We start from the raw sequence: 23,089 nt of genomic DNA, 5'->3' as shown, positions 1-23,089 counted from the left end.
CATGCTGACCCACCAGTTCCCCAGATGGGAAGACCACCAGCACCCTGGCAGAGACATGAGGCAGTCTGGTGTAGTGATTAAGTGCGCGGACTGTAGCCTGGGAGAACTGGGTTTGATCCCCCACTCCTACTCCACTTGCACCTGGCTGGATGACCTTGGGCAAGCCGTGGTTCTGACAACAGCTGTTCTTGAAAAAGAGCACTTTCTGTCAGAGCTCTCTCAGCCCCACCTGCCTCACAGGGTGTCTGTTGTGGGGAGGGGAAGGGAGAGGAGTTTGCAAGCCGCTCTGAGACTCCGAGTGAAGGGCAGGGTATAAACCCAATCTCTTCCTCTCAAGCACAACGGCTGAAAAGAACAGCAGATGTTCTGACCTGGAGGGACCAGGCTCGCCCCATCTCCTCAGATCTCAGAAGTTAAGCAGGGTCCGATCTGGTTGGTATTTGGATGGGAGGCCACCAAGGAAGCCTAGGGTTGCTGTGCAGGCAGGCAAGGGCAAAACCACCTCTGAACGTCTCTTGCCTTGGAAACCCTGCAGGGTCACCAAAGTCGGCTGCGACTGGACAACACTTTCCACCACCGCGACAGCAGGCAGGCCACACCAAATACTTCTGTCTGGGAATCCAACATTTAGTCCTTAGGTTTAAGGGAGGTTCCAATCAAACCTGAGACAGTGCCCACTCTTCCCCCACCCCATCCACCAACTTCTGGGCTCAGACCTCAAAAGAACGAAAGCAAACGACTCCAGTGTTTAAATAGGGCAACAAAATATTTATTGCATTTTATTTACTGAAAAGGCTTGTCAAATACAAAGGCTTCCATTTACAACCTGATTTGTCAGTATTCCAATAAAACGAAGGCCATTTAAAAACAGACTGGCAGATGCTTTTCTTCAGAATGTGCATATTGTTAAAAAAGGGGGGGGGGGTTAATCTTGGACTTCAACATACCATGCGCCTCAGATTCTACCCTGGTCATTAAATGCTGTGACTGGCACTGATGGAAATATTGTGGGATGTCAGGGGAAAAGACCATTTTCTTTTGAGCGGTGGCTTCCCACCTCAGCCCTCTGCACTGGAATGACTTCAATGCTTTTGCCAGTGCACAATCTTGGCTCCGTCGCTGATTCCCCTGGGGCAACAGCAACCAACCACCGTGTTTGGCTGGCTGCACCTGGTTGAGAGTCTTGAGACACACACTGGCTTGCCTGAACGCCTGCATCACTCACCACACAGGCAGCTGGTTCCATCCCTGTGCCGCTTAAGTTCTGTCACACGAAACACAGGCTGTGCTTCCAGCTAAAGCTGACAGCGTTTGAACTCCCTCTTAAAAAGAGAGATGTTAGCGAACATCCCCCCCCCCCATGACTTTTGCAGACCCAAGTCCTGTTCTGGCGTCACTGAGCATCAACATGTATGCAAGGCAAGTCGTGAGTAGAACTCTTACCCACATTCCACATGCACCCCATCTCCCTGACAATGCGCACGCCACATGCACCGGCTCACCTGCAGGCAGTGTTTGCACGCCACCTGTCAAGTGCTCCAGTCAGGCACCGGGTTAATGTGTGAACGGTGCATGCGAAACCAACCGGTGCATGTGCCAGGTTCACTGAAATGTGGTGGATTGTGTGTGGAATGCTTACAGGGGAGTAAGTATTTTACTGATGATGTGCATTGTGCACAAATGAAATGAAATAAAATCTGAACAGTATTTCATTTAAAATTTGCACAGCACCTGTGTGTTCTTGTAAGAATAAAAAAAGGCAAACACTGTTCTAGGCAAACACGTGCTGTGGAACATCAGTGCATGCCCTCACTTGGTGCATATTTAAAGGAAAAAGCACCCTGGTCTTTTCAGCCCCTTTCTGGGCGTATTATCAGTTCCATTCAGATGTGAGTTGCCCAGATCGGTGTCGGCTCTTCCCTCCCTGCATAACCTTGAAGATGGGCCGTAGCTGAACTTCACGTGCCTCCGGCGCTCCGTACAGTCAAGTCTGCAAATTTAGCTGACCCTCACAGTGGAGGCCCGGTGGATCGACTCCATCACGGCTGCAAATCGGCTGCAGAGGTCGTAGGGCGAGTTGGGGCGGATCTTGGGGGGCTCTTTCAACACGACTCCCTCTGCGGAGCAGTCCAGCAGACGGGGCAGCAGTTCGCCCAACTTCAACTGCAAGTCCTCTAAAAAGGAAAGAACGTGCCCGACAATTAAAAAGAGAGAAAAAAAAGTCTGAACTAAGTATCTTCAAGGCCTGTGCTTTGATTCCCTGGCTGAGACCTCCTCCTCTGAAGCACAAGCAGCGGACGCCACGTACAGCCTGGGAACAGCTGACGTCAGGGACAGCCAGGCAACTAGCTGACCGGCGCTTTGAGACCAAGGGAGGGTTTTGTCCACACCCTTCGCTTGATGCTGTTCACCCTCTGCTGGTTGAAGTGAGCAGCACCCATCAGCTCCATCCACAACACAGGCACATGTGAACATAACAGGGACTCCACTGAATTAGACCCATCAGGGGCAGATTAACCATTAAGCAGACTAAGAATGTGCTTAGGGCACCAAGGCCAAAGGGGGCACCACAAAGTTGGGGAAAGGGTGAAAACAAATATATATATATACATATATATATTGATAAAACCAGTGCAAATTGATCATGGTGCACCCTAGGGTTATCTTCTGTTCTTTGTTGGCGAGGTGCAGGGTCATAGGCTACGACACCAAGATCGGGGGCACCAAGGTTGGTCAGTGCTTAGGGCACCAGTGAGCCTTAATCCGCCCCTGAGACCCGCGCTCCGTTTAGTCCAGCATCTGCTCCACGCAGCAGCCAACGAGTTGCCCTGGAGGGAGGGCCCGAAAACAGGGCTTGGGGGCCAACGACTTCCCCTGATGTTCCCTCCTAGCACTGGTATTCAGAGCCTCTGAATACCGAGGCTCCCTTTAGTCACCGTGGCTAGTAGCCATCGATGGACCTCTCCTCCATGGATCTGAACTACATCCATCATGAAGACATCTGTGCTCACGGCCTATGGCCCACACTGGCGGCAAACTCCTCGAACTACTCGCTGAATAAAGAAACATTTATTTTGGTCTGTACTGAATCTATTGCCCACCCAGCAAGTTGGGTGTAGTGGTTAAGTGAGCAGACTCTAATCTGGGAGAACCGGGTTTGATTCCCCACTCCTCCACTTGCAGCTGCTGGTGTAACCTTGGGCAAGCCATAGCTGTGTCAGAGCTGTTCTCTCAAGGACAGTTCTGGAAAGAGCTCTCTCAGCCCCACATACCTCACAGGGTGTCTGTTGTGGGGAGGGGAAGGGAAAGGAGTTTGTAAGCCGCTCTGAGACTCCTTTGGGTAGTGAAGGGCGGGGTATAAATCCAGTCTCCTCTCCTTCTTCTTCATTGGGTGCCCGCCCCTAAGTTCTAGCGTCATGGAGGGCAAAGAAGCCTCTCTAACCCCGTTCTCCACCCCACCCCCCATTTGTCTCTTTTCTAAACTGAGAAGACCCAGACTCTCTTTAGCTTTTCTCAAAGTACAGGTGCGCCAACCCATCAATCATTTCAGTTGTCCCCGATATACTTTTTCCAGCTCTGCAATATCCTTTCTGAAATACAGTGACATTTTTTTTTTTTTTTTTTTTTTTTGGGGGGGGGGGGGGGCTGACAATTTGCTGGTGACGTATGACCAGTGTTCCCTCTCAGTTGAGTCAGTGTGAGCTAGCTCACAGTTTTTTAGCCTCCGGCTCACACATTTTTGCCTTCGCTCAGGAAGGAGGGCTCCAGAGCAAACTAATTTACGCAGTAGCCAAATCACTCACTCACAACTTTAATGCCAGTAGCTTAGAAAGTAGAATTTTTGCTCACAAGGCTCTGCAGCTTAGAGGGAGCCTTGCTTATGACACTGTAGGATTTTTAAAGCAAGAAGCGTTCAGAGGTAGTTCGCCATTGCCTGCCTCTGAATAGCAAGTTGCAACCCCTGATATCCCTCGGCGGACTCCCATCCGAGTATGAACCCTGCTTAGCTTCTGAGATCTGATGAGATCGGGCTTGCCTGGGCCATCCAGGTCAGGGCAGAAACCAGTCGTGCTGCTGGAGACGGAATCTGGGACCTTCTGCAGCCAAAGCAGGGACTTCCCCACTGAGCCGCAACCCTTCCAATTTCACCTTAAAAGGTAAAGGTTCCCTTGCCCGAAAGCCAGTCAAGTCTGACTCTAGGGTTGCGGTGCTCATCTCCGTTTCAAAGCCGAAGAGCCAGCGGTGTCCGAAGACGTTTCCGTGGTCATGTGGCCGGCATGACTAAACACCAAGGCACACAGAACGCTGTTCCCTTCCCACCGAAGTAGTACCTATTTATCTACTTGCAATTTCTTGCTTTCGAACTGCTAGGTTGGCAGGAGCTGGAACTAGAGACGGGAGCTCACTCCGTCATGCGGCACCCCCGGGTCTCGAACTGCTGAACTACCGACCTCTCACAGCCTGCAGTTCAGCGTCTTAACCACTTGAACCACCGCAGTTCCCTTAGCTGCACCTTAACTCTACATAAAAACATTATAGTATTGGATATTTTATTTGCAGTCGCTTCCCTAATAATCTCCAGAATGTAGTATGCCTTCTTCACCACTCAGTTGGCATTTTCATTGAGCTATCCACTACAATCCCAAGATCCTTCCATTTCCATTTCTGCTACTTTAGACCCCCACCAGAACACACGGGAGGTTTTTGTTCCCATGTGCACCACCCTTAGACTTTTTCTTGCCAAAAACTTCATCCACACTCACCCACCCTTTCACCTCTGATCACAATGCACTTTTCTTTTAACTCAAGATGTCATAGTGACAGCAGCGCATACAAATTCCTCTTCCACCCCTCTGGATCTCTCAATATGCTACAAACAGAACTCAAGTCAGTAAATTTTATATGGCCTACTTTTCCCAGGGTTCATGTATGCTATGGCTGGATTAACATGACTTCTCTGTTTGAAGTGGGCAATAAGGTCTCCAACAACCTTCCCAGAAGGAAGGCTGACCGTTGTACACTGAAAGACAGGGGAGGGACAAGTAGAAGTAACACACCAATTCGGCCTATTTGGCCATCTGGTCATTGTCCTGGTGACGTATTCCTGGCCTTTGCCCATTTGCACCAGGGACTTCAGTTCTGTCCACGACAATTGAGTTTGGTGCAGGGACGGGAAGGAAGGTGATTCATTTGAAATGTGGTGTTACAGGAGAATTTTATGGATGCTGTGGACCAATGTTCCCTCTAAGCTATGGAATCCTGTGAGCAAAAATTCTACTTTGTGAGCTACTTGCATTTAAGTTGTGAGCAAGCGATTTGGCCACTGCATAGATCAGTTTGCTCTGGAGCCCTCCTTCCTGAGCCAAGACAAAAATGTGTGAGCCGGAGGCTAAAAAACTGTGAGCTAGCTCACACTAACTCAGCTTAGAGGGAACACTGCTGTGGACTGCCCAAAACACAAATCAGTGGGTTCGAGACCCAACCAAGCCTGAACTCTCCCCCTAGAAGCTAAAATGACCAAACTGAGACTATCCTACATTGGCACATCATAAGCAATTAAAATTATGGTTTTAATTTGCTTTATCTGTTGGCTTATGCCTATTGTGAGCCGCTCTGAGCCCGCGCCGCGGGGAGGGAGGACTATAAATTGAATTTATAAATAAATATAAATAAACATCATGAGAAGACAAGAGTCGCTGGAAAAGACAATCGGGCCAGGCAAAGTGGAAGGCAGCAGGAAAGGAGGAAGCCCCAACCTGAGATGGACTGATTCTATCAAGGAAGCCACAAAGGCCCTCCGCTTGCAAGACCAGAGCAAGGCTGTTAGCGATGGGGTGTTCTGGAGGTCAGTCATTCATGGGGTCGCTGGAAGTCAGGAGCAGCTTGGCATTTCACACACACACACACACACACACACACACACACACACACACACCCTTTAATCCATACTTCTGAACTGAATGGATTAATCCAAAGTGAAATTACCGGCCTATAGATCATTCCCAAATACTTATGCTTTCTAGAATGTTCAGCCAGTAAAGCTTTTAAAAACTGATATCTGCTTTTGGAGAACCAGAATGAAACTACTGACAGGCCATCTACTCGTTGATCATGCCTCTACCAGGGGAAGCGGGGTCGGAGCTCGACCAGAGAAAGGGGGAGGTGGGGGGGGGGGAAGCTCACACCCGTCACCCCCACTGGCACAGGTGCGCGCACACGCAGGCGACGTTCCATATTGCGGAACTGTCAGGGGATGACCAGAAGCCATCGGGGCTCAGACTGGTACCGATACAAACCCAACTCAGTTCTTCTGGTGGTGAGTGACAGACTACCGCTACCCCCAAGATAAAAAGAAAGTAAAGAGAAAAGTGTGTGTGTTTTTTTAAAATGGACTGTGCACTCCGGCCGCCACAGTGAGCAGAGCTGGGGCCCCAAGACGGTGGGGCGAGGGGGGGCCTCAGGGAGGGCAGGCGTCTTTAACAACGCTGTGCATGCCAGGCAGAGCTTTCTGAACGCCTTCAACATGCACTGCACATCAAGTACTTTCACAGGGGGTTGGGGGGCGAAGAGAACAGCACACCTGCAGTCCCATCTTAACAGTGAGCACCATTAATACCCCACAGTTTCTACTTTGCCCCATTCGGACAAATCTGAAAATCTTTCAGCATCTCCCAGAAGCTGTGTCTTTCACCAAACCAGAGGCTCTTTCTCTCTCAACTGCTTAAGAACTACTTTGCAACCGGATTGCTGCTACAATCTGGCTTCGTTTCGGTTCAAGCCGAGTTCATCCCTTCTGCACAGGCCCCTGGCCCGGAAAGATGGGATATGAACGTTTTAATCAGTAAACATTGAACACATTATGTTAAACAGCAGCTCTGAAACAAACTGAGCCCTTCTTGATGATATCGCTGCTGCCTCGGAAGGGCTCCCCCCTCACCGGCCTTTTGCTGAAGACCACCGATCCAAGAAACGCAGAAGCAAGCTGTCAAGCTTCGTTCGCGGCCCAAGAGTCGATCCACCCGTGGCCGTGGTGTCGGCCCTGGGAGTTGGAGAGGGTTCGTAAAGGAGGAGTTGCGGAGGGGACTCAGATAGGCATGGGATGGGGCTATGGTCACCCCGTAGGTCCCTCTGTCAACGTGTGCGGAACACCTTTGGTCCCGTCTCTCTCTCTCTCTCTCTCTCTCTCTCTCTCTCTCTCTCTCCGTCTCGTTCCTTCGCACTTTCCTCCTCCCCGGCTCGTCCGCTTCTCTCCCCTTTTATACCCCGCCCCATTCCCAATGCCACCTGTAATCCCCGCCTCCTCTATTCCCAGTCTGGCCCCGCCCCCCTTGATAAGCTCGGACACCTTCTGGTCCTTCCGGGTGTGGTTGTGGGTGTGCCGGCGGTGGTCCTGTTGGCCCAGGGGCCACGCCGCCGCAGTTTAGTTTCCCCATCGTGCCCGCCCTCAGCCCTCCCTCAGTGGCATCCGCTTCGCCGCTTCCTGGGATAGAGCGCCGAGGGGGCCAACCGAGGGGCCATGCTCTGCCGGCATGGCCGCATCTCCCTGGGTGGGCGATGGTCATTTCTCCCGGGGCTTCCCGTGGCGAGTCGCCGTGGTGTCTTCGCTGCCTCGCTCCTCTGCTGGTCCCCGGATGAGTGGCCTGGCCGGGGCCTCCCTGGGGGGTGGGGTCCTCGTCCTGAGGCCGCTGGACTGGGACACAAGCAATGTTGGGGGGGGGATCCTAAGCCAAGAGGGGGGGAGGGAAGATTTTGGGGCCTGTAACAGGGGGTCAGGACAGCCACAGAGAGGGAGGGGCTCCTTACCATCCATGTCTTTCCCCAGGTAAGAACACCAACGACTCCTCATGACCTCAATGGCATCCAGGTCAGCTTTGGAGATGTCGCTGCTGACGATGAGGTGCATGCAGGGTATGATCAACTCATTCAAGTGGTTTATGCCTTCGGCCACACGCACTTCGCTATGGCTTTCAAAAAGTGTCGCCGCAGCATCGTTCAACTTCTGTGGAAAAGCAAGATGAGAAACAGTAGCCGGGTGTTCGTGACAAATCTGTAGAGCTCTTGCCATTGCTTTAGATTTACAGTGAAAGTTCGGGCGGGGACATGGTCATTAACCTGCCCCGAATAGGCATAGTCAACTTTTTAAAAGCACATTTATGCTACGCACTCTGAACCTGTGAGACTGCGAAAGCTGTAACACTCAGTAAATATGATGGATGTATCCTATCGCCTTGTGTTAAAGGCATAAAGGCAGGCAGCGTTGTTAGTGGAGCAGAATAGGATACAACCTTAAAACCAAGATACTCAAAAAATGATAAAAATGACCAATCCTGTGTCTTAAAGAGTACAGGGGGAAGTGACAAGCAGAAATATCAGACTAGTGGGATGATATTTTCAACAGGCATTTTTATAGCATTAACAGTGCAAAGCCCCACCTTCATACCACTATCAGGTCACACTGGAATGGTCCCAAAGACACAAATGCTTACGCAGAGACAGGGAAACAGAAATGCAGGTGTGAGCTAGAAGCTGACAACCTGCCCACAAAGAGGGGAGGAAGTCCGGGAAGGGCTTAAAGAAACGTCGGCTGAGGGGTGACATGATCAAGGTTTACAAGATTATGCATGGGACAGAGCAGGTTGAGGAAGAAGTACTTTTCCTCCCTTTCTCACAATACAAGAACTCCTGGGCACTCCATGAAATTGCTGAGCAGTTGGATTAGAATGGCCAAAAGGAAGTCCTTCTTCACCCAAAGAGTGATTAACACGTGGAATTCACTGCCACAGGAGGTGGTGGCGGCTACAAGCACAGACGGCTTCAAGGGGGAATTGGATAAACATATGGAGCAGAGGTCCATCGGTGGCTATTAGCCACAAGGTATAGATAGGAACTCTGGGGCAAGTGATGCTCTGTCTTCTTGGTGCTTGGGGGGGGGGGCAACTGTGGGAGGGCTTCTGGTGTCCTGGCCCCACTGCTAGACCTCCTGATGGCACCTGGTATTTTTGGACACTGTGCAACAAGAGTGTTGGACTGGATGGGCCATTGGCCTGATCCAACATTGGCTTCTCTTATGTTCTTATGTTCATCACTGCCGCTGATACCAACCAGGAGGCACTTCCTTCTGTAGAGAGCAATCAAAGCTTCATCCACACCTCTGTTGGGTCTCTCAGCAGGGGCATGTTGCTCTGATAAGCATAGACTAGGTAGGTCAGGGCCTCACAGTACCTTACGCAAAAAGAAAGAGGGAGAGAACGGCAATTTTTCAGAGTTATCGCTGCTGGTATGAACGTAATTTTTCAAGCACCCGGAAAACTACTCACCCCCAGCACAGAGGGACAACCTCCTTGCTCCCAGCCCCTCAGACTCTAGCCTAGTTGCCAGACTAAAGGCACACTCCATGCACAAACTGAGGGTACCACCACACAAGAAGGCTACACTCTCTGTTACTCATGGACACCTTCAGCACCCCTGTTTGGAAACAGTTTACACAATCTTACTTTTCATTCTGGTACAGCTCCAAACCCGTCAGCAGGTATACAGACACCTTGCGATACAAACTGTAGTCTTCGTGCCATTTCTGTCCGGAAACAGCAAGCGGTCAAAAACCCACCACAACACGTATGTTCCTATAAGCTGCCCCCCCCCCCACTACTGCGTTATCTGGCTGCCTTCCTCCTGTTGCTCCAATGCTCCACACGAGAGAACGTCTGTGCATGAACACTCACAATCAAGAGAGATCCAGAGCGCACACACAGAAGCTCTTTTCTTTTAAAAAAATGGGCACAGATCCCAACACCTCGCAAGTGCAGCCAATTAGTGCCATTCGCAGCAACATCTGTTGTCATGGCAATCAGAGCACCAAAACCCCAGATGCTGTTTTAACATGTCAGCACTGAAATATCAAGCCACGGGGCCAGGGCCAGCGAGCCTTTTACCCGGAATTCGTCCATGTCGATGTCGTTGGGACCAATGTCCTTCAGCTTGGCTCGTGCCACTTTCATGATGCTGATCGATCTGTTCACAGGGGGAAAAGGATACAGAAATAAGCAACTGTGGAGAGCTAGAGGCTCCAGTCGAGGACCTGCTCTGGCCCAGAGAGCCCAGCTGGCCTGAGATGATCTCAGAGGGTAATAAGCAGGGCTGCCCTTGGTTCGTACTTGGATGGGAGACCACCAGAGAAGTCCAGGGTCACTACACAGAGGCAGGCCATGGGAAACCAGCTCTGAATGCCTCTTGCCTTGAAAATCCCATGGTCCTGGGGTTACCGTGAGTCAGGTTGCAACTTAACGGCACTCAACCGACTGCACCTAAAGGCTGGAATACTTTATTGGCCTGACCAATGTTCCCTCTAAGCTGTGGAGTCTCATGAGCACAAATTCTACTTTGTGAGCTCCTGGCATTAAATTTGTGAGCAGGCGATTTGGCTCCTGCATAAATTGGTTTGCTCCGGAGCCCTCCTTCCTGAGCTAAGACAGAAATGTGTGAGCCAGAGGCCAAAAAACTGTGAGCTAGCTCACACTAACTCAGCTTAGAGGGAACACTGGCCCTGACCTAGACGTTCCAGGCCAGCCGGATTGCCCCAGATCTCAGGAGCGAAGCAGGGTCAGCCCTGGTTACTGTTTGGATGGGAGACCCCCAAGGAAGTCCAGGGTCACTATGCAGAGGCAGGCGATGGCAGACCACCTCTGAGTATCTCTTGCCTTGAAAACCCTACAAGGTGGCGGTCATAAATCAGCTGCAACTTGACGGCAAAAAAAGGATCAAATCAGAAGAGAAGAAGAGACTGGATTCATACTCTGCCCTTCACTACCCAAAGGTGTCTCAGAGCGGCTGACAAACTCCTTTCCCTTCCCCTCCCCACAACAGACACCCTATGAGGGAGGTGGGGCTGAGCGAGCTCTGACAGAAACTGCTCCTTTTCACGGACAGCTCTTATCAGAACTATGGCTTGCCCAAGGTCATCCAGTAGGTGCAAGTGGAGGCGTGGGGGATCAAACACGGCTCTCCCAGATTGGAGTCCGCGCACTTCACCACTACACCAAACTGGCAGATATTTAGATGCTTAACTTGTTCTGCCCATGAGCTCAAAGCACTGAAATATCTGGCTTTTGCAATGAGTTATGTGAGACAACTATGCTTTATTGGTGTCAGGAAACATGGAAGAAGTGTTTGTTTAAACAATATTTTAGCATCTCTGCTGTATCTTACTGATCATGTCTTGGTCTCCTGCCCCCTTTCCTTTAACGGTAGGTGCCAAAATTAAACCCAAATAAAAGTCTAAGCAAGGCCTCAATGGGAAGAGTTGCAATGGGCCCCCCCTCTCCATATTCTGATACTACATGACGCCACTTTACTATTCCACATTTCGGTGATCTGCACTGATCAAACCTTTCGTCGAAGCTGAGGTTTTTGTCTGCGAACTGCTCCAGAAGAGTCCGCTCCACCACCCGCTGAGGAGCATCGTTCTGCAGAAGGTAAACTAGAACGTGCTGAAGCCGGGGATCATTCTGAGGGGTGGGGGTCTCTCTGGAGAGCTGATACAGCCGGGAGTATTCCTCATGGAAGGCCTAGCAAAGCCAAGAGACGGAGGACCACAGTTACCAGCTCAGTCGGCCATGCATCTACCGAAGAGCAGCTCTAACCCACAGAGGCCTACGCTCACGGGCAACAGCTCCTCCGGCTAAAGGTCTGTCACGCGCAGGAATCCCAGTCCCATAGAGAGCCTGACTGAAGCTGCCTCCACGCGGGCGTTTTGGCCCCATTTTGTGTCAGAACCGAAGAACCCGAATGACATTACACTCTAAACATTCCACTTCCTGCAGTTTCCCTAACTTTGCTGCAGTCCTCCCTAAACCTGGTTTTGTATGCTCTTTTGGGAAAGATGCCGCCGACATCAGTATTTTTTGGGGGGCTTAATTCCCTGTGGCTGCACCACCAGAAAGCTTCAGAAACCAAACACACATCCCGGTAACTGGCGTATTGCTGTGGGAGGGTCAATCACCAATTTTAAGACACCGCATTATGTCAATTAACAAATACAACTGTCTTCCCACTATAGATACATTGCTATGTTCTGGGACTCCCTCTCCCAATAGGCCCCATTATGACAGGTCTGTTCAGACAGTCAACAGCTGCTCATACACGAGCATTTTCTGTTGGGATTCCCAACCAGTGGAACAACAACCTCGATGAAGTCAAGGAGGCTCAGACACCTTTATCATTCTGTAGAATATATAAAACAGAACTGTTTGGGAAGGCATTTTATAAACACAGACGGTCACACATAAAGCTGCCTTATACTGGATCAGACCTTTGGACTACCCAGGTCAGTCTTGTCTGCTCAGACTGGGAACAACTCTACAGGGTCTCAGGTAGGGGTCTTTCACATCACCCCCCTGCTTGCTCCTTTAAACTGGAAGGGATGCCAGGGACTGGACCTGGGACCTTCTGCATGCCAAACAGATGCTCTACCACTGAGCCATGGTTCCTCCCCAAGAACAGGATCTACTGCAGGGACTCTAAGGGATCAGACTGGCGTGGTTTTTAATGCATTTTGTAAACTTCATTATCCTGTTTTCCCCACACTGTTTTCTACTCACTGTAATCTAGATTTCACTTCATTTTATATGTAACAATCTGGGGTTTTGCTTGTTTTCTAATTCTGCCATCCAGTCTTGCTGCACTGTCTTAACACATTACTGCAGTTTTTTGAGTTTTGTAATCCACTTTGAGTCTTGGTGAGAAAGGCAGATTAGAAAAGTAGAAAATAAGGTGCTGATCCATAACAGTCTGTCAATTTCCAATGCCTTTTTGAAAGTCTGGAAAAGCCCTCCAATGGCATGGACGGAAATGGCAGCAGGAAGTGACTGACCTAAGGAAAGCATGCTGAAAACTACCACATGAATGCAGCTACACAGAAAACCACCACTGTGTGGATACAGCTTGAGACACAAGACCCTTGCTGAGCAGGTCACAACTGGGCCCTGCCTCTGTGGTGCGAGGAAAACAACTGCCACAACTACCAAGGCAAGACCCTTCTGAGGCACCAAGGGGATTCTTGGATGCAGAACAGGGACGAACATCAGCGAGGCCCTCTGTTCCCTTGAAGCTGCTGTTCTGATGACACCTCTAGCACCTCTAATTGTGGCTGGGAGGCGGAAGCATCATGTGTGTGCAAAAAGACCAGTGACTTCCTGTAAGAGCCCTTCCTGGTCATGGAGAGGAAAGCACAAGGGACCCTCTTCCATCTACTCCAAGGCAGGACGTAGCGAGGATTGTAAAACCCAAATGCTGACATGCCCCATGCAAACTCAACTGTGCCAAGGAAACTCTCTGAGCTTACACAATCACTTGTATAAGCTTCCTTCCAAAGAAGGATGGTGGTGACAGGACAGTAACCCTACGTTTTATTTGAGTGGAGCGCCAGATAGAAATTCCTCTGATAGTCAGGGTATCATTTTCACCATGAGCAGAAAGAAAGCCAGAAATTCCCCCCCCCCCCAATCCGTTTCTGCGCCACAGTCTGGCAGCATTTCACGAAAGGGAGGGAATGCGTATCACCCACACAAAGAGACACCAGGTAGGTGTAGCAACACTTTGGGCATTATAGTTCTTCTTCTAAAACCTTCCATTCAAGGGATGCTTCAAGCTGAAGGAAAAGCACCACAACTAGACATGTTAAGGCCTAGACAAATTTGGGGAAAATGCCACACTTTCTTGTCGTTGTTTTCCAGATGAGAAAAGTTGGGAAATCTGGGGGGGGGGGACACACACACAAAAAACTCCCTCTACTTTAGAGTGAAATGTTTAAGACTAGGTTTAACTCAAGATGTACAGCATTCATTTTTTCCCCAAGAGAGAAACTGGGATGTTTGGGAGAATACTACAAAATTGCCTACATAATTTATCCCCCCCCCCACCTCTTTGGAATGAATGAAATGTGGTGAGAGAGCACGGGGTTCAGCACTTTGCAGCTACCTCTTGCTTTAATGTTGGGTATATTTGCAAATTTGCTTCCAGGAAAGTATGACATTTATACTTTTTAATGCCATAAGTATGCCAATTAACACGTTTTATGCTAATTGTACTACACATAATACATTTCTAAAGCAGCAAAAGGTGTTTTGATAGGAAAGTATTGCATGTATTTTAATTTCTCTTCAAATCCATTTTTCCATGAAAAAACGGAAGAACTCTTTTTCCTCCACGGGTATAACATTTCTAGAATGTTACTTCTCTAACCCAGCTAGATCGAATGCTCCCCTCCAAAGAGTGGGCACTGCGGCACTGGTACAAAGAACTCCTAATATGTGGACTCCCTTTAGAAAGTGCTCTGGAGTCCCCTCTGGGGATTTAGAGCTTGAGATTACAGGAACGCATTGCATATCAAGTGTTTGATCTCCGGAACCAGAGGCGACTTGAAGACATTCTTAGCCAAGGGAGGGACTTTAACTCAACAAGACACAGGGAATCTGCAAGCCTAGGGCCTTGTGTGCTGTGGAAGGCACCTTTAGCTTCTGAACACAGCTAATGCTCCTTTTCCTTTGAGTAGGAATGACTCTAGCACTAGAGGAAAGGACTGTAATTCCTGAACCCTATGAAACAGAATTAAGTAGGGATGGGCACGAACCGGCTCACAAGACAAAATCTGGCACGAACTTGAGCTGGTTCGGAGGCCCCGAACCAATGTTCAGGGAAGGTGCCTTCCCTGAACATTTACCAAACTTTTGTCTGGTTCAGTTTGGCTGTTCAGGGCCATGTAAACCTAACAGCTGAGCAGAGCGAGGTCCGCAGCTGAGCTGTTAGGCTGAAATGGCTATGAGCTATTAAACCCATCAGTTTCACTCCCCCCACTGCTAAATGGATGGGTTAAATGGCTGCCAGCCACTTGACCTTTCCCAGGTGATCCCCCCCCTCTCCTGGTCGGTTCAGGTGGGGTCCCTTTGGCTTCGCTTTTTAAGCTTGTGCCCATCCCTAGGATTAAGCTTTAGCAACATACGTTGGATCTATCTATCTGTAAAATAATGTGGGCTGACTTGAAAACAAACTGCTACATCATAGGGAGGGTATTCAACTCTGAAACCTTTCTATCTAGATGTAGCATCCACTTGATACAGGATTTTAAGTTGTAATGTCACCTTAGAAATCATCTCTACATGTGAGCTGCCAGTGCTTAAGCGTCAGATGGATGTCCAACACAGGGAAATTTAAGTACAGTAGGAAAGTGAAAAGCTGGTCAACATGCAGGTGCCTCGATACAGGCATCAGACCTGGCCACCTAATAATGGAGAAATGGCTGTTATTTGCCTTTTAAGAGGAGGAGTGGATAGGACTTAAGACAGACCTGACTGAAAAAAATCTCGGCAAGAGCCAAGCTTTGACCCTTTTGCAACAACCATCTCTCCCATGCTGCCCTTTACCAAAACAATGCTTATCTCTGCTCAGGACTGCAGCCGCTGCAGCCTTGCTGAGAGCTAGTCTGGTGCAGTGATTAGAGAAGAAGAGATTGGATTTATACCCCGCCCTTCACTACTCAAAGGTGTCTCAGAGCGGCTTACAAACTCCTTTCCCTTCCCCTCCCCACAACAGACACCCTGTGAGGTAGGTGGGGCTGAGAGAGCTCTTGACAGAAACTGCTCTTTTTCAAGGACAGCTCTTATCAGAACTATGGCTTGCCCAAGGTCATCCAGCCAGGTGCAAGTGGAGGAGTGGGGAATCAAACCTGGTTCTCCCAAATTAGAGTCCACGCACTTAACCACTACACCAAACTGGAGCATGGACTCTAATCTGGGAGACCTGGGTTTGATTCCCCACTCCTCCACATGCAGCTGCTGGAGTGACTTTGGGCCAGTCACAAGTTCTTTCAGAGCTTGTCTCTCAAGGGCAGTTCTTGGCAGAGCTCTCTCAGCCCCAACTACCTCACAGGGGGTGTCTGTTGTGGGGAGGGGAAGGGAAAGGAGATTGTAAGCCCCTCTGAGACTCTTTCGGGTAGTGAAGGGTGGGGTATAAATCCAATCTCTTCTTCTTCTGTTTGGTACTTTTCCCAGGCAAGACAAAACTGAACCCACCCAGGAACCAGACAAAAACAGTTAGGGAGAAGCAAAGCAATGCTGGGGCTTACCAGACCCTGAATGCCTTGTTACCTCTGTGGGGATGGGGGGGGGGGACTGAGAGGCCTCCTCCTCCTCCTCCAGAAACCTCTAAACTCCTGCTTCCTTGATGTTACCCATCAGAGGACGTTGTCCTCCCATGACCCAAACAGACAAAATTCTGCATAAGCAAAACATCCCAAGGGAGAACAAAGAAGATGGCTTGCTGGCATCTGGCACGAAGGCACCGGCAGTCCCCCCACTGAGACAGACAGACAGACAGACTTGCATGCCCAGGTTCAAAACGGCAGGTACCTTAACTAGCCCTGCTTCAGACCCGTCCCGGTCAAAGGTCTGGCGGGCTTTAGCTATGGCCAGGATCACACCCTGCATGGCGGGACTAAGCATCACCTGCCACAAAGAACAGAAAGAGGTGGGTATGGGAGGAAATGGCAACAGCCAAGGTATGAGGTGGGGAGTGGGACTCATTTCCCGGATGCATCACACTCTGGGCTTCCACACATGCAGATTTCAGGCACTGACACCACAACACTACTGACCGCGGCTGAACGGTGTGGACATGCACCACGAGATGGTCTGTGGTCAGGCAAGCGAGAAGCACGATTCACGGCCGCACAAAGCGAGTGGGTGGCTTTCCAATGTGCTGTGGTTCACTGGCCTCCGAGCCAAATTCTTGGCTCTCATGTGGAAAGAGGAGGCGCCAGTTCAGAGCAGAGCCGGCGCGTGCCGTGATGCCCCCCTCACCTCCTCCTTGGCACACAGAAGCACCAAAGCAGCCGGGCCGGAAGACTCCACACGCCACACACAACACACCGAGGCGCTGGCTGCACTCAGCCGCCTACCTCCTCGTTATAACCGTCCGCGTCCGACCTCACGAGAATCCTGCCCACACTGGGGATCTCCACTTCAGAGACCTGAGAGCTGGGCGGGGCGGGAGGGGCAGGAGCAGCAGGGGCCACCCCCACGGTCTCCCGCTGCCCCTCGGCCAGAGCGGTGAGGCCGGCTTCTTCCAGGAATCCCTTTGCTGGCTCCGCCCCCTTGGACTGTGGCAGCACGGCAAGAAGGGGGGGGGAGAGTAACAAGTCAAAGGACAGAATGAGAGACACAGAGAAGCAAAACAGGAAGTCTGAGCTTGGGTGTGGCAGGAGCAGAGGCAGACGCAAGAGCAGGAGAGGAAGGCAGCATTAAGCGGGACCAGCCACGAGCAGCGGGTGGTTCTCACCTTCACGAGAGCTGCCTCCACGCCGTTCTTCTCATAGGCGTCGGCTGTGTTGGCGATGGCTCGAGCCGTCTGGTCCTTGGAGATCATGGCGTGCTCGGAAGAGAGAGCGCGCGCCTCCTGTTCAGAGGGTGAGGGTGCTTCTAAGGAAAAGAGAGGGGGCCGACCGTTAGCTTTCAGGAAGGCAGCCGGGGTGGGCACATCAGAGCTTGGAAGAAGGGGCTCGCACCGACCGGTTTCTGGCCAACACAGCGCAGAGTGCCAGCCTGGAGAGCAAGTGCCTCTTACCCTGCCCAGAGTCTGTAGAGAGATACTGAGAATCGACGGAGGACTCCGACTCCTCTATCTGCGCCATCTTGCAGGACTGCTCCTCCTCCCATTCCGCCATCTCCTGCTCGACCCGCCAGTTGTTCTCTTGAATGTAGCGCTGCAGTTCTGCACTCAGAACTTCCACTTCCCTCTGGAAGTGCCCGCTGTCGTCCTCTTCTGCTGGGGAAAACAAGTCGCCGGAAGGTGCTCATCTGCTCTCACACCCGACCGACAGCAGAGGCACTGCCACCAGGAGCAGTCAGTCAGTCACTCTTCCCTTACTGGCACCTGGAGGCTCTCTCCAGTTACTCGGGAAGACTGGATAGGACTTACGGGCAGTGACAAAAGCCACTCTGCAATTTTTAATTTGCACACACTATACCTTGTGCGGGGGATACATGTGCACCACGCACAAGGAAGGAGCCCATACAGTGCTTGTCCTATGCCCTCCAGTTGACCAGCCTTCAGATTCATGTGTCCTCTCTGCTAATCCCCAAATCTTACATACATGTCCCAGTTGCATCTAACCTACACCGCTAAGGCTGGAAAGAAAAAATTAAGCCCCACCTTTTGATTCAGGAGCCCCCCCCCCAAAAAAAAACAGGTTACTATGAAACTGTTTGGTTTGAGAGCCAGTTTGGTGTCGTGGTTAAGTGCGCGGACTCTAATCTGGGAGAACGGGGTTTGATTCCCCCACTCCTCCACTTGCACCCACTGGATGGCCTTGGGCAAGCCATAGTTCTGACAAGAGCGGTCCTTGAAAGAGCAGTTCTTGAAAGAGCTCTCTCCACCCCACCTACCTCTGTTGTGGGGAGGGGAAGGGAGAGGAGTTTGTAAGCGCTCTGAGACTCCAAGGGAAGGGCGGGGTATACATCCAATCTCTTCTTCTACAAGACTGTTTGGTTTTGCCACCACCGATTAACATGGCAACTGTGTTCCAGAGCTGTGGCTGCTCCCATCCCCATCCATCCCCTCCTGCCACCCCAGGCGCTGCCTACCTGGCACATGTGCTGGACTCCCCTTCCTACCCAGGATGCAGGCCTTTTTGCTCCCAGGCCCAATCGCTGTGTGATGGCCCGTGGACATTCCTTATCCTTTTCCACTAAACTTTCTGGAGAGCAGCACGGCAGACTTAATGGAACACAACCTATGAGATCGGCCCTCAAAGCGCACACCATTGGTACTCTAGGCTAGGAAAACTGGAACGTTCTGTCCAGTATCCTGGCCCCATATGGAACCCCTGTGCAATTACAAACACTCACTTGCCAGGGGTACTTGGCAGACTGTTCCAGTTTTCTTCTTATCTGATAGAACTCTCTCTAGAAGTTAAAATGACTGAACCGGGGCTACCATACGTTATGAGAAGATGAGACTCATTGGAAGATACAATAATGCTAGGAAAAGCTGAAAGCGCCCCGAAAAGGGAAAGACCCAACATGACAAAGATTAACTCAAGAAATGAAGCCACGGCCTGCAGTTTGCAAAACCTGAGCAAGGCTATTAGAGTTAAGACCTTTTGGAGGTCACAAATTCATACGGTCGCCTTAAGTTGGAGGCAACTTGATGGCACTTAACACACACACACACACAATTAGTTATTGCTACAACTAATTAGCGGTGGTGGCTCAAGTGGTTAAGACGCTGAACTGCAGGCTATGAAAGGTCAGTAGTTCAGCAGTTTGAGACCCGGGTGCCACATGACGGAGTGAGCTCCCGTCTCTAGTTCCAGCTCCTGCCAACCTAGCCGTTCGAAAGCAAGAAATTGCAAGTAGATAAATAGGGACCACTTCGGTGGGAAGGTAACAGCGTTCCGTGCGCCTTGGTGTTGAGTCATGCCGGCCACATGACCACGGAAAACGTCTTCGGACAGCGCTGGCTCTTCGGCTTTGAAACGGAGATGAGCACCGCAACCCTAGAGTCGGATTCAACTGGCTTTCGAGCAAGGGAACCTTTACCTTTACTTTTTACAACTAGCTAGTCACTGTTTTGACCAAGACTGAGGGAAGCCCAGCGCCTCACACCTTGGCCTTGCAGGCTTATCATTTGGAGCTGTCCCATCAGAATCACGGAACTGGAGAGTTTCCAAGAAAGGACCTTGCTAGACCTCTGCGAGAGGAACAACAATTTATTCCCAGCCAGCCAGCCAGCCGAGATGGTCCTTCCACAAAGGGAGCCAAGGCCAGGTACCTCAACACAGGTGACCAGGAGCCAAGAGCCAGATGCTGCTCCGGCAAGCGTTGCAGCGCCATTACCTGCGGCAGAGCGGAAGAGCGGTCCATTGATGTACATCAGGCAGTAGGCGCTGGCGTTCTTCAGGCCTCCAAACGAGTCCCTCTCCAGCTCTTCCCAGGAGGCCTCTGTCACAGAGATGTCGTTGTACTTCAGCCAGCTCTTCCGGGGCGGGTTGTAGACGTAGGCCCAGTAGTGGCCAGCGTTGGCCTGGCCTTCGTGGACGAGGACGGCGTGCAAATGATAAGGGACCTGCAAAAGACGCAACACCCAACCACCCACCCACAAACACAGGCTCTCAGGCTTGTCTTGAGCAGGTGAAGTAACAAGACCTCAAGGGAAATTCAGCCAGAGACATTCCCAGCTGTTCTGCCTATAACGGCTCCCCACCATTCACACAGCCCTGGCTTGCCAGGCAGATTGCCTTCCCTGCTGCAGCGACCCGTCTCGAGAAGCTGGCAAGCAGCACTTCAGAGCTGTCGCGACAGCGTAAAATCTGAGGATCGAAGCCAAGCGATTGGGAGACACTGTAAGTGACTGGAATCAAATACAATTACAAAAGACAAAAAAAGATGTGCTATACGCTATAAAATATTGTATTGATTATTTTTAACAATTTTAACAATTACAATAGAACAGTGAGGTAGAAGCTTTTCAGATGGCCCGTTTACAACTATAGTTACCTTAGGAATTATGCAGAAATTGCGGAGATCGCTCTTTTCGCAGAAATAGCCACACAAAATAGATTTGGTTCTTAAAAAGACTTTATTTCTACAATCAATGGATACCAGGAGACAACTATATGAGATAGTCCAGTTCAGAGGAAGTTTTTCAAAACGGCTTGGTAGTCCGGAAAACTTCATTAACTCCAAATGCTACACCTTGGACTCCCTTCTTGCTATGATGATGCTATAATCGTTTGCTAATGCACTGTTCCATTGCAATTGTTAAAATAATCACAATATAATATTTTTATAGCATATAGCACAGCTTTTTTGGCCTTTTGCAATTGTTGATCTGAGCTGTGATTCTCTAATGTTATGACCATGGAATCAAATACAAGCCACCAGTCACCGGGAAAGGAGGAGGCCGCAGGAACTACACAAATAAAACCAGACTCTTCAAACTTGAGCCTTGCTGAGGAGAGGAGCCAAGAGGCAGGTTCTGCACAGTTCAGAATCCACCCAAGCGTAGGATTCATGGCATAAAGGAGAAGGGCATGAAACCCTCAGGGCAAGACCTGGAGGATGCAGCTGTGGGTCTTTCAACTAACAGGCCGCAGACTCCCCCCCCCCCCCAAGCAGAGTAATCCCGATAAGAGCAATGATACGAGTGGCAAGAAGGGGGATCAGTGCCAGACATAAAATTATAAAGCCATAAGCAATCTTATCGCAAAGAAACGATTACGCCATTTGCATGGTATCCTAATTAATACAACCTAGCCTTTAAACGCATATGCATGTCTAACTTTGCCCAGAGGACAAAACGCAAATGGCTTTGGCACAAGAACTGGCAAACCAGCCAGGGACTGAGCAGCTGGGTGACGGGCAGGCGGCTGCCACTGCGCGGCACTTTGTTGGAAGCCACGGCGCTCCTCCCTCCTTAATTCTATTTGGCAGACAGAAGAAACCTCATTTTCGGGTAGAGGGGAGGATTGAGGAGAAGCAGCCAGACACCTGAACAACCGAGGCCGTGAGACTGTTTGAGAGGAAGTTGGAGCAACCCCACTAGCCCAGTAAGACCCAGCCTAGGGAGGAGATGGCACCCCAGAAGACGGCTAGGTTGGAAGGGAGGGAAACAGAACGGTACTTTGGGGGTCCTTCTGGACTGGAGTGCATGACATGAAATCATACAGAGGTTTGGGCCCAAACAAGCGCAGTTCTCTCCCCCCCCCCCAATGCACAAACAGCAGGTTTGCTTCCAAGAAGGACCCTGCTCCCAGTGTGCTGTTCAACCACCTACCTGATCGAGGAATGGATCGGCGTACATCAGCTCAATGGTCTCCGCGAGCAGGGCAATGGAGTTCCGCAGGCCTGCCAGCCAAAACACAGCTTTCAGTACTTATCTCTGACGTGGCTGCGTCCCTCCCTTACACACTTCTTCCAGTTCTACCCTTGGTTACAATTTGCATGCGCACGCGGCTGCATGCATGCACTCTTCCTGCCGGGGGCATGTGGGCAACGTAGCTGCGGTATATTGCATGTCCCCACCAGTCTTCCCTCTAAGGTGAGTTAAGTGTGAGCTAGCTCACAATTTTTTAGCCTCCAGCTCACAGATTTTTGTCTTGGCTCAGGAAGGATGGCTCCAAAGCAAACTAATCTGTGCAGCAGCCAAATCGCTCACTCACAACTTTAATGCCGGCAGCTCACAAAGTAGAATTTTTGCTCACAAAACCCCACAGCTTAGAGGGAACACCGGTCCCCACAGTTACGGCTTTGACTTGTGCTCAAGGAGAGCAGCCCCTAGAATGGGGGAAATAAAATATTTACCTGCACTTGCGATAGTGCGCTTCACGCAGAAAAGGAAACAAGAAAATACAAATCTGATTTTATCAGCGTGGAACTGTTTGCACAAATTTATTTATTTTATTAGAGTATTTCTACCCCGCCCTACCCCGCGAACGGGCTCAGGGCGGCTGATATCTGGCACAAACAGTTCTAAAACAAGCTTCTACCCATCACAGGTAGAGAGATACACGCAGGCAAAATCTGCTAGCAGTCCTGTCCGGCCCTGTCCACGGACTGCTTGCACCCCTGGATGACAACTTCCCCCGCCCCCACAGCCTCCACTCCTGCTTCCCCTCCATTCCTAGGCTCCCAACAGTCACAGGTTTCTTCCTGCTACTATACAATACCTTGCAAAGTTCTCAGATCCAGGGACTTGAAATAAAATGTGCAAAGTCAAAATAAGATGGTTCCTGTAAGCTGTACGGATGTATGTACATTTGGCATTTTCTTGGGGCACAATTAGGCTATGCCATAATCATACTCTATATCTGCAAGCCCTATGTGGCCAGGGTCCAACATACCTGAGGGACCGCATTTCCCCTTGTATACTCCAGAGAGCATTACGGTCAGGGTCTCAAAACTGATTGGCCCTCCCAGGTCCCAAGGGTGTCAGGCTGGTTACTACCAGGGCCAGGGCCTTCTCAGTGCGGCTCCATATTGGTGGAACGAGCTCCCAGAAGAGATCAGGGCCCTGAGGGATCTTTTGCAGTTCTGTAGGG

The 23,089-nt window shown here is 50.5% G+C and overlaps 1 protein-coding gene across 1 annotated transcript in view; it reads right to left on the bottom strand.

Moving 5' to 3' along the window:
- Positions 1–761: 761 nt before the first annotated feature.
- The window catches only part of USP28 (ubiquitin specific peptidase 28), a 39,842-nt gene continuing 17,514 nt past the window's right edge, over positions 762–23,089 (bottom strand). The window contains 13 exon segments of the mRNA XM_015422337.1: positions 762–2,174; positions 7,804–7,999; positions 9,103–9,161; positions 9,164–9,222; positions 9,495–9,574; positions 9,933–10,011; positions 11,386–11,564; positions 16,401–16,496; positions 16,949–17,149; positions 17,329–17,468; positions 17,614–17,814; positions 19,887–20,115; positions 21,826–21,896. Of these exon segments, the coding sequence (XP_015277823.1) occupies positions 1,999–2,174; positions 7,804–7,999; positions 9,103–9,161; positions 9,164–9,222; positions 9,495–9,574; positions 9,933–10,011; positions 11,386–11,564; positions 16,401–16,496; positions 16,949–17,149; positions 17,329–17,468; positions 17,614–17,814; positions 19,887–20,115; positions 21,826–21,896 (1,766 nt within the window). The 3' untranslated portion in view covers positions 762–1,998.

Source organism: Gekko japonicus, unplaced genomic scaffold (assembly GCF_001447785.1).
Source record: "Gekko japonicus isolate JY-2015 unplaced genomic scaffold, Gekko_japonicus_V1.1 scaffold805, whole genome shotgun sequence".
Lineage (NCBI taxonomy): Eukaryota > Metazoa > Chordata > Lepidosauria > Squamata > Gekkonidae > Gekko > Gekko japonicus.
Note: the sequence above shows the minus strand (reverse complement) of the source record. Positions and strands in the feature narration are given on the sequence as shown.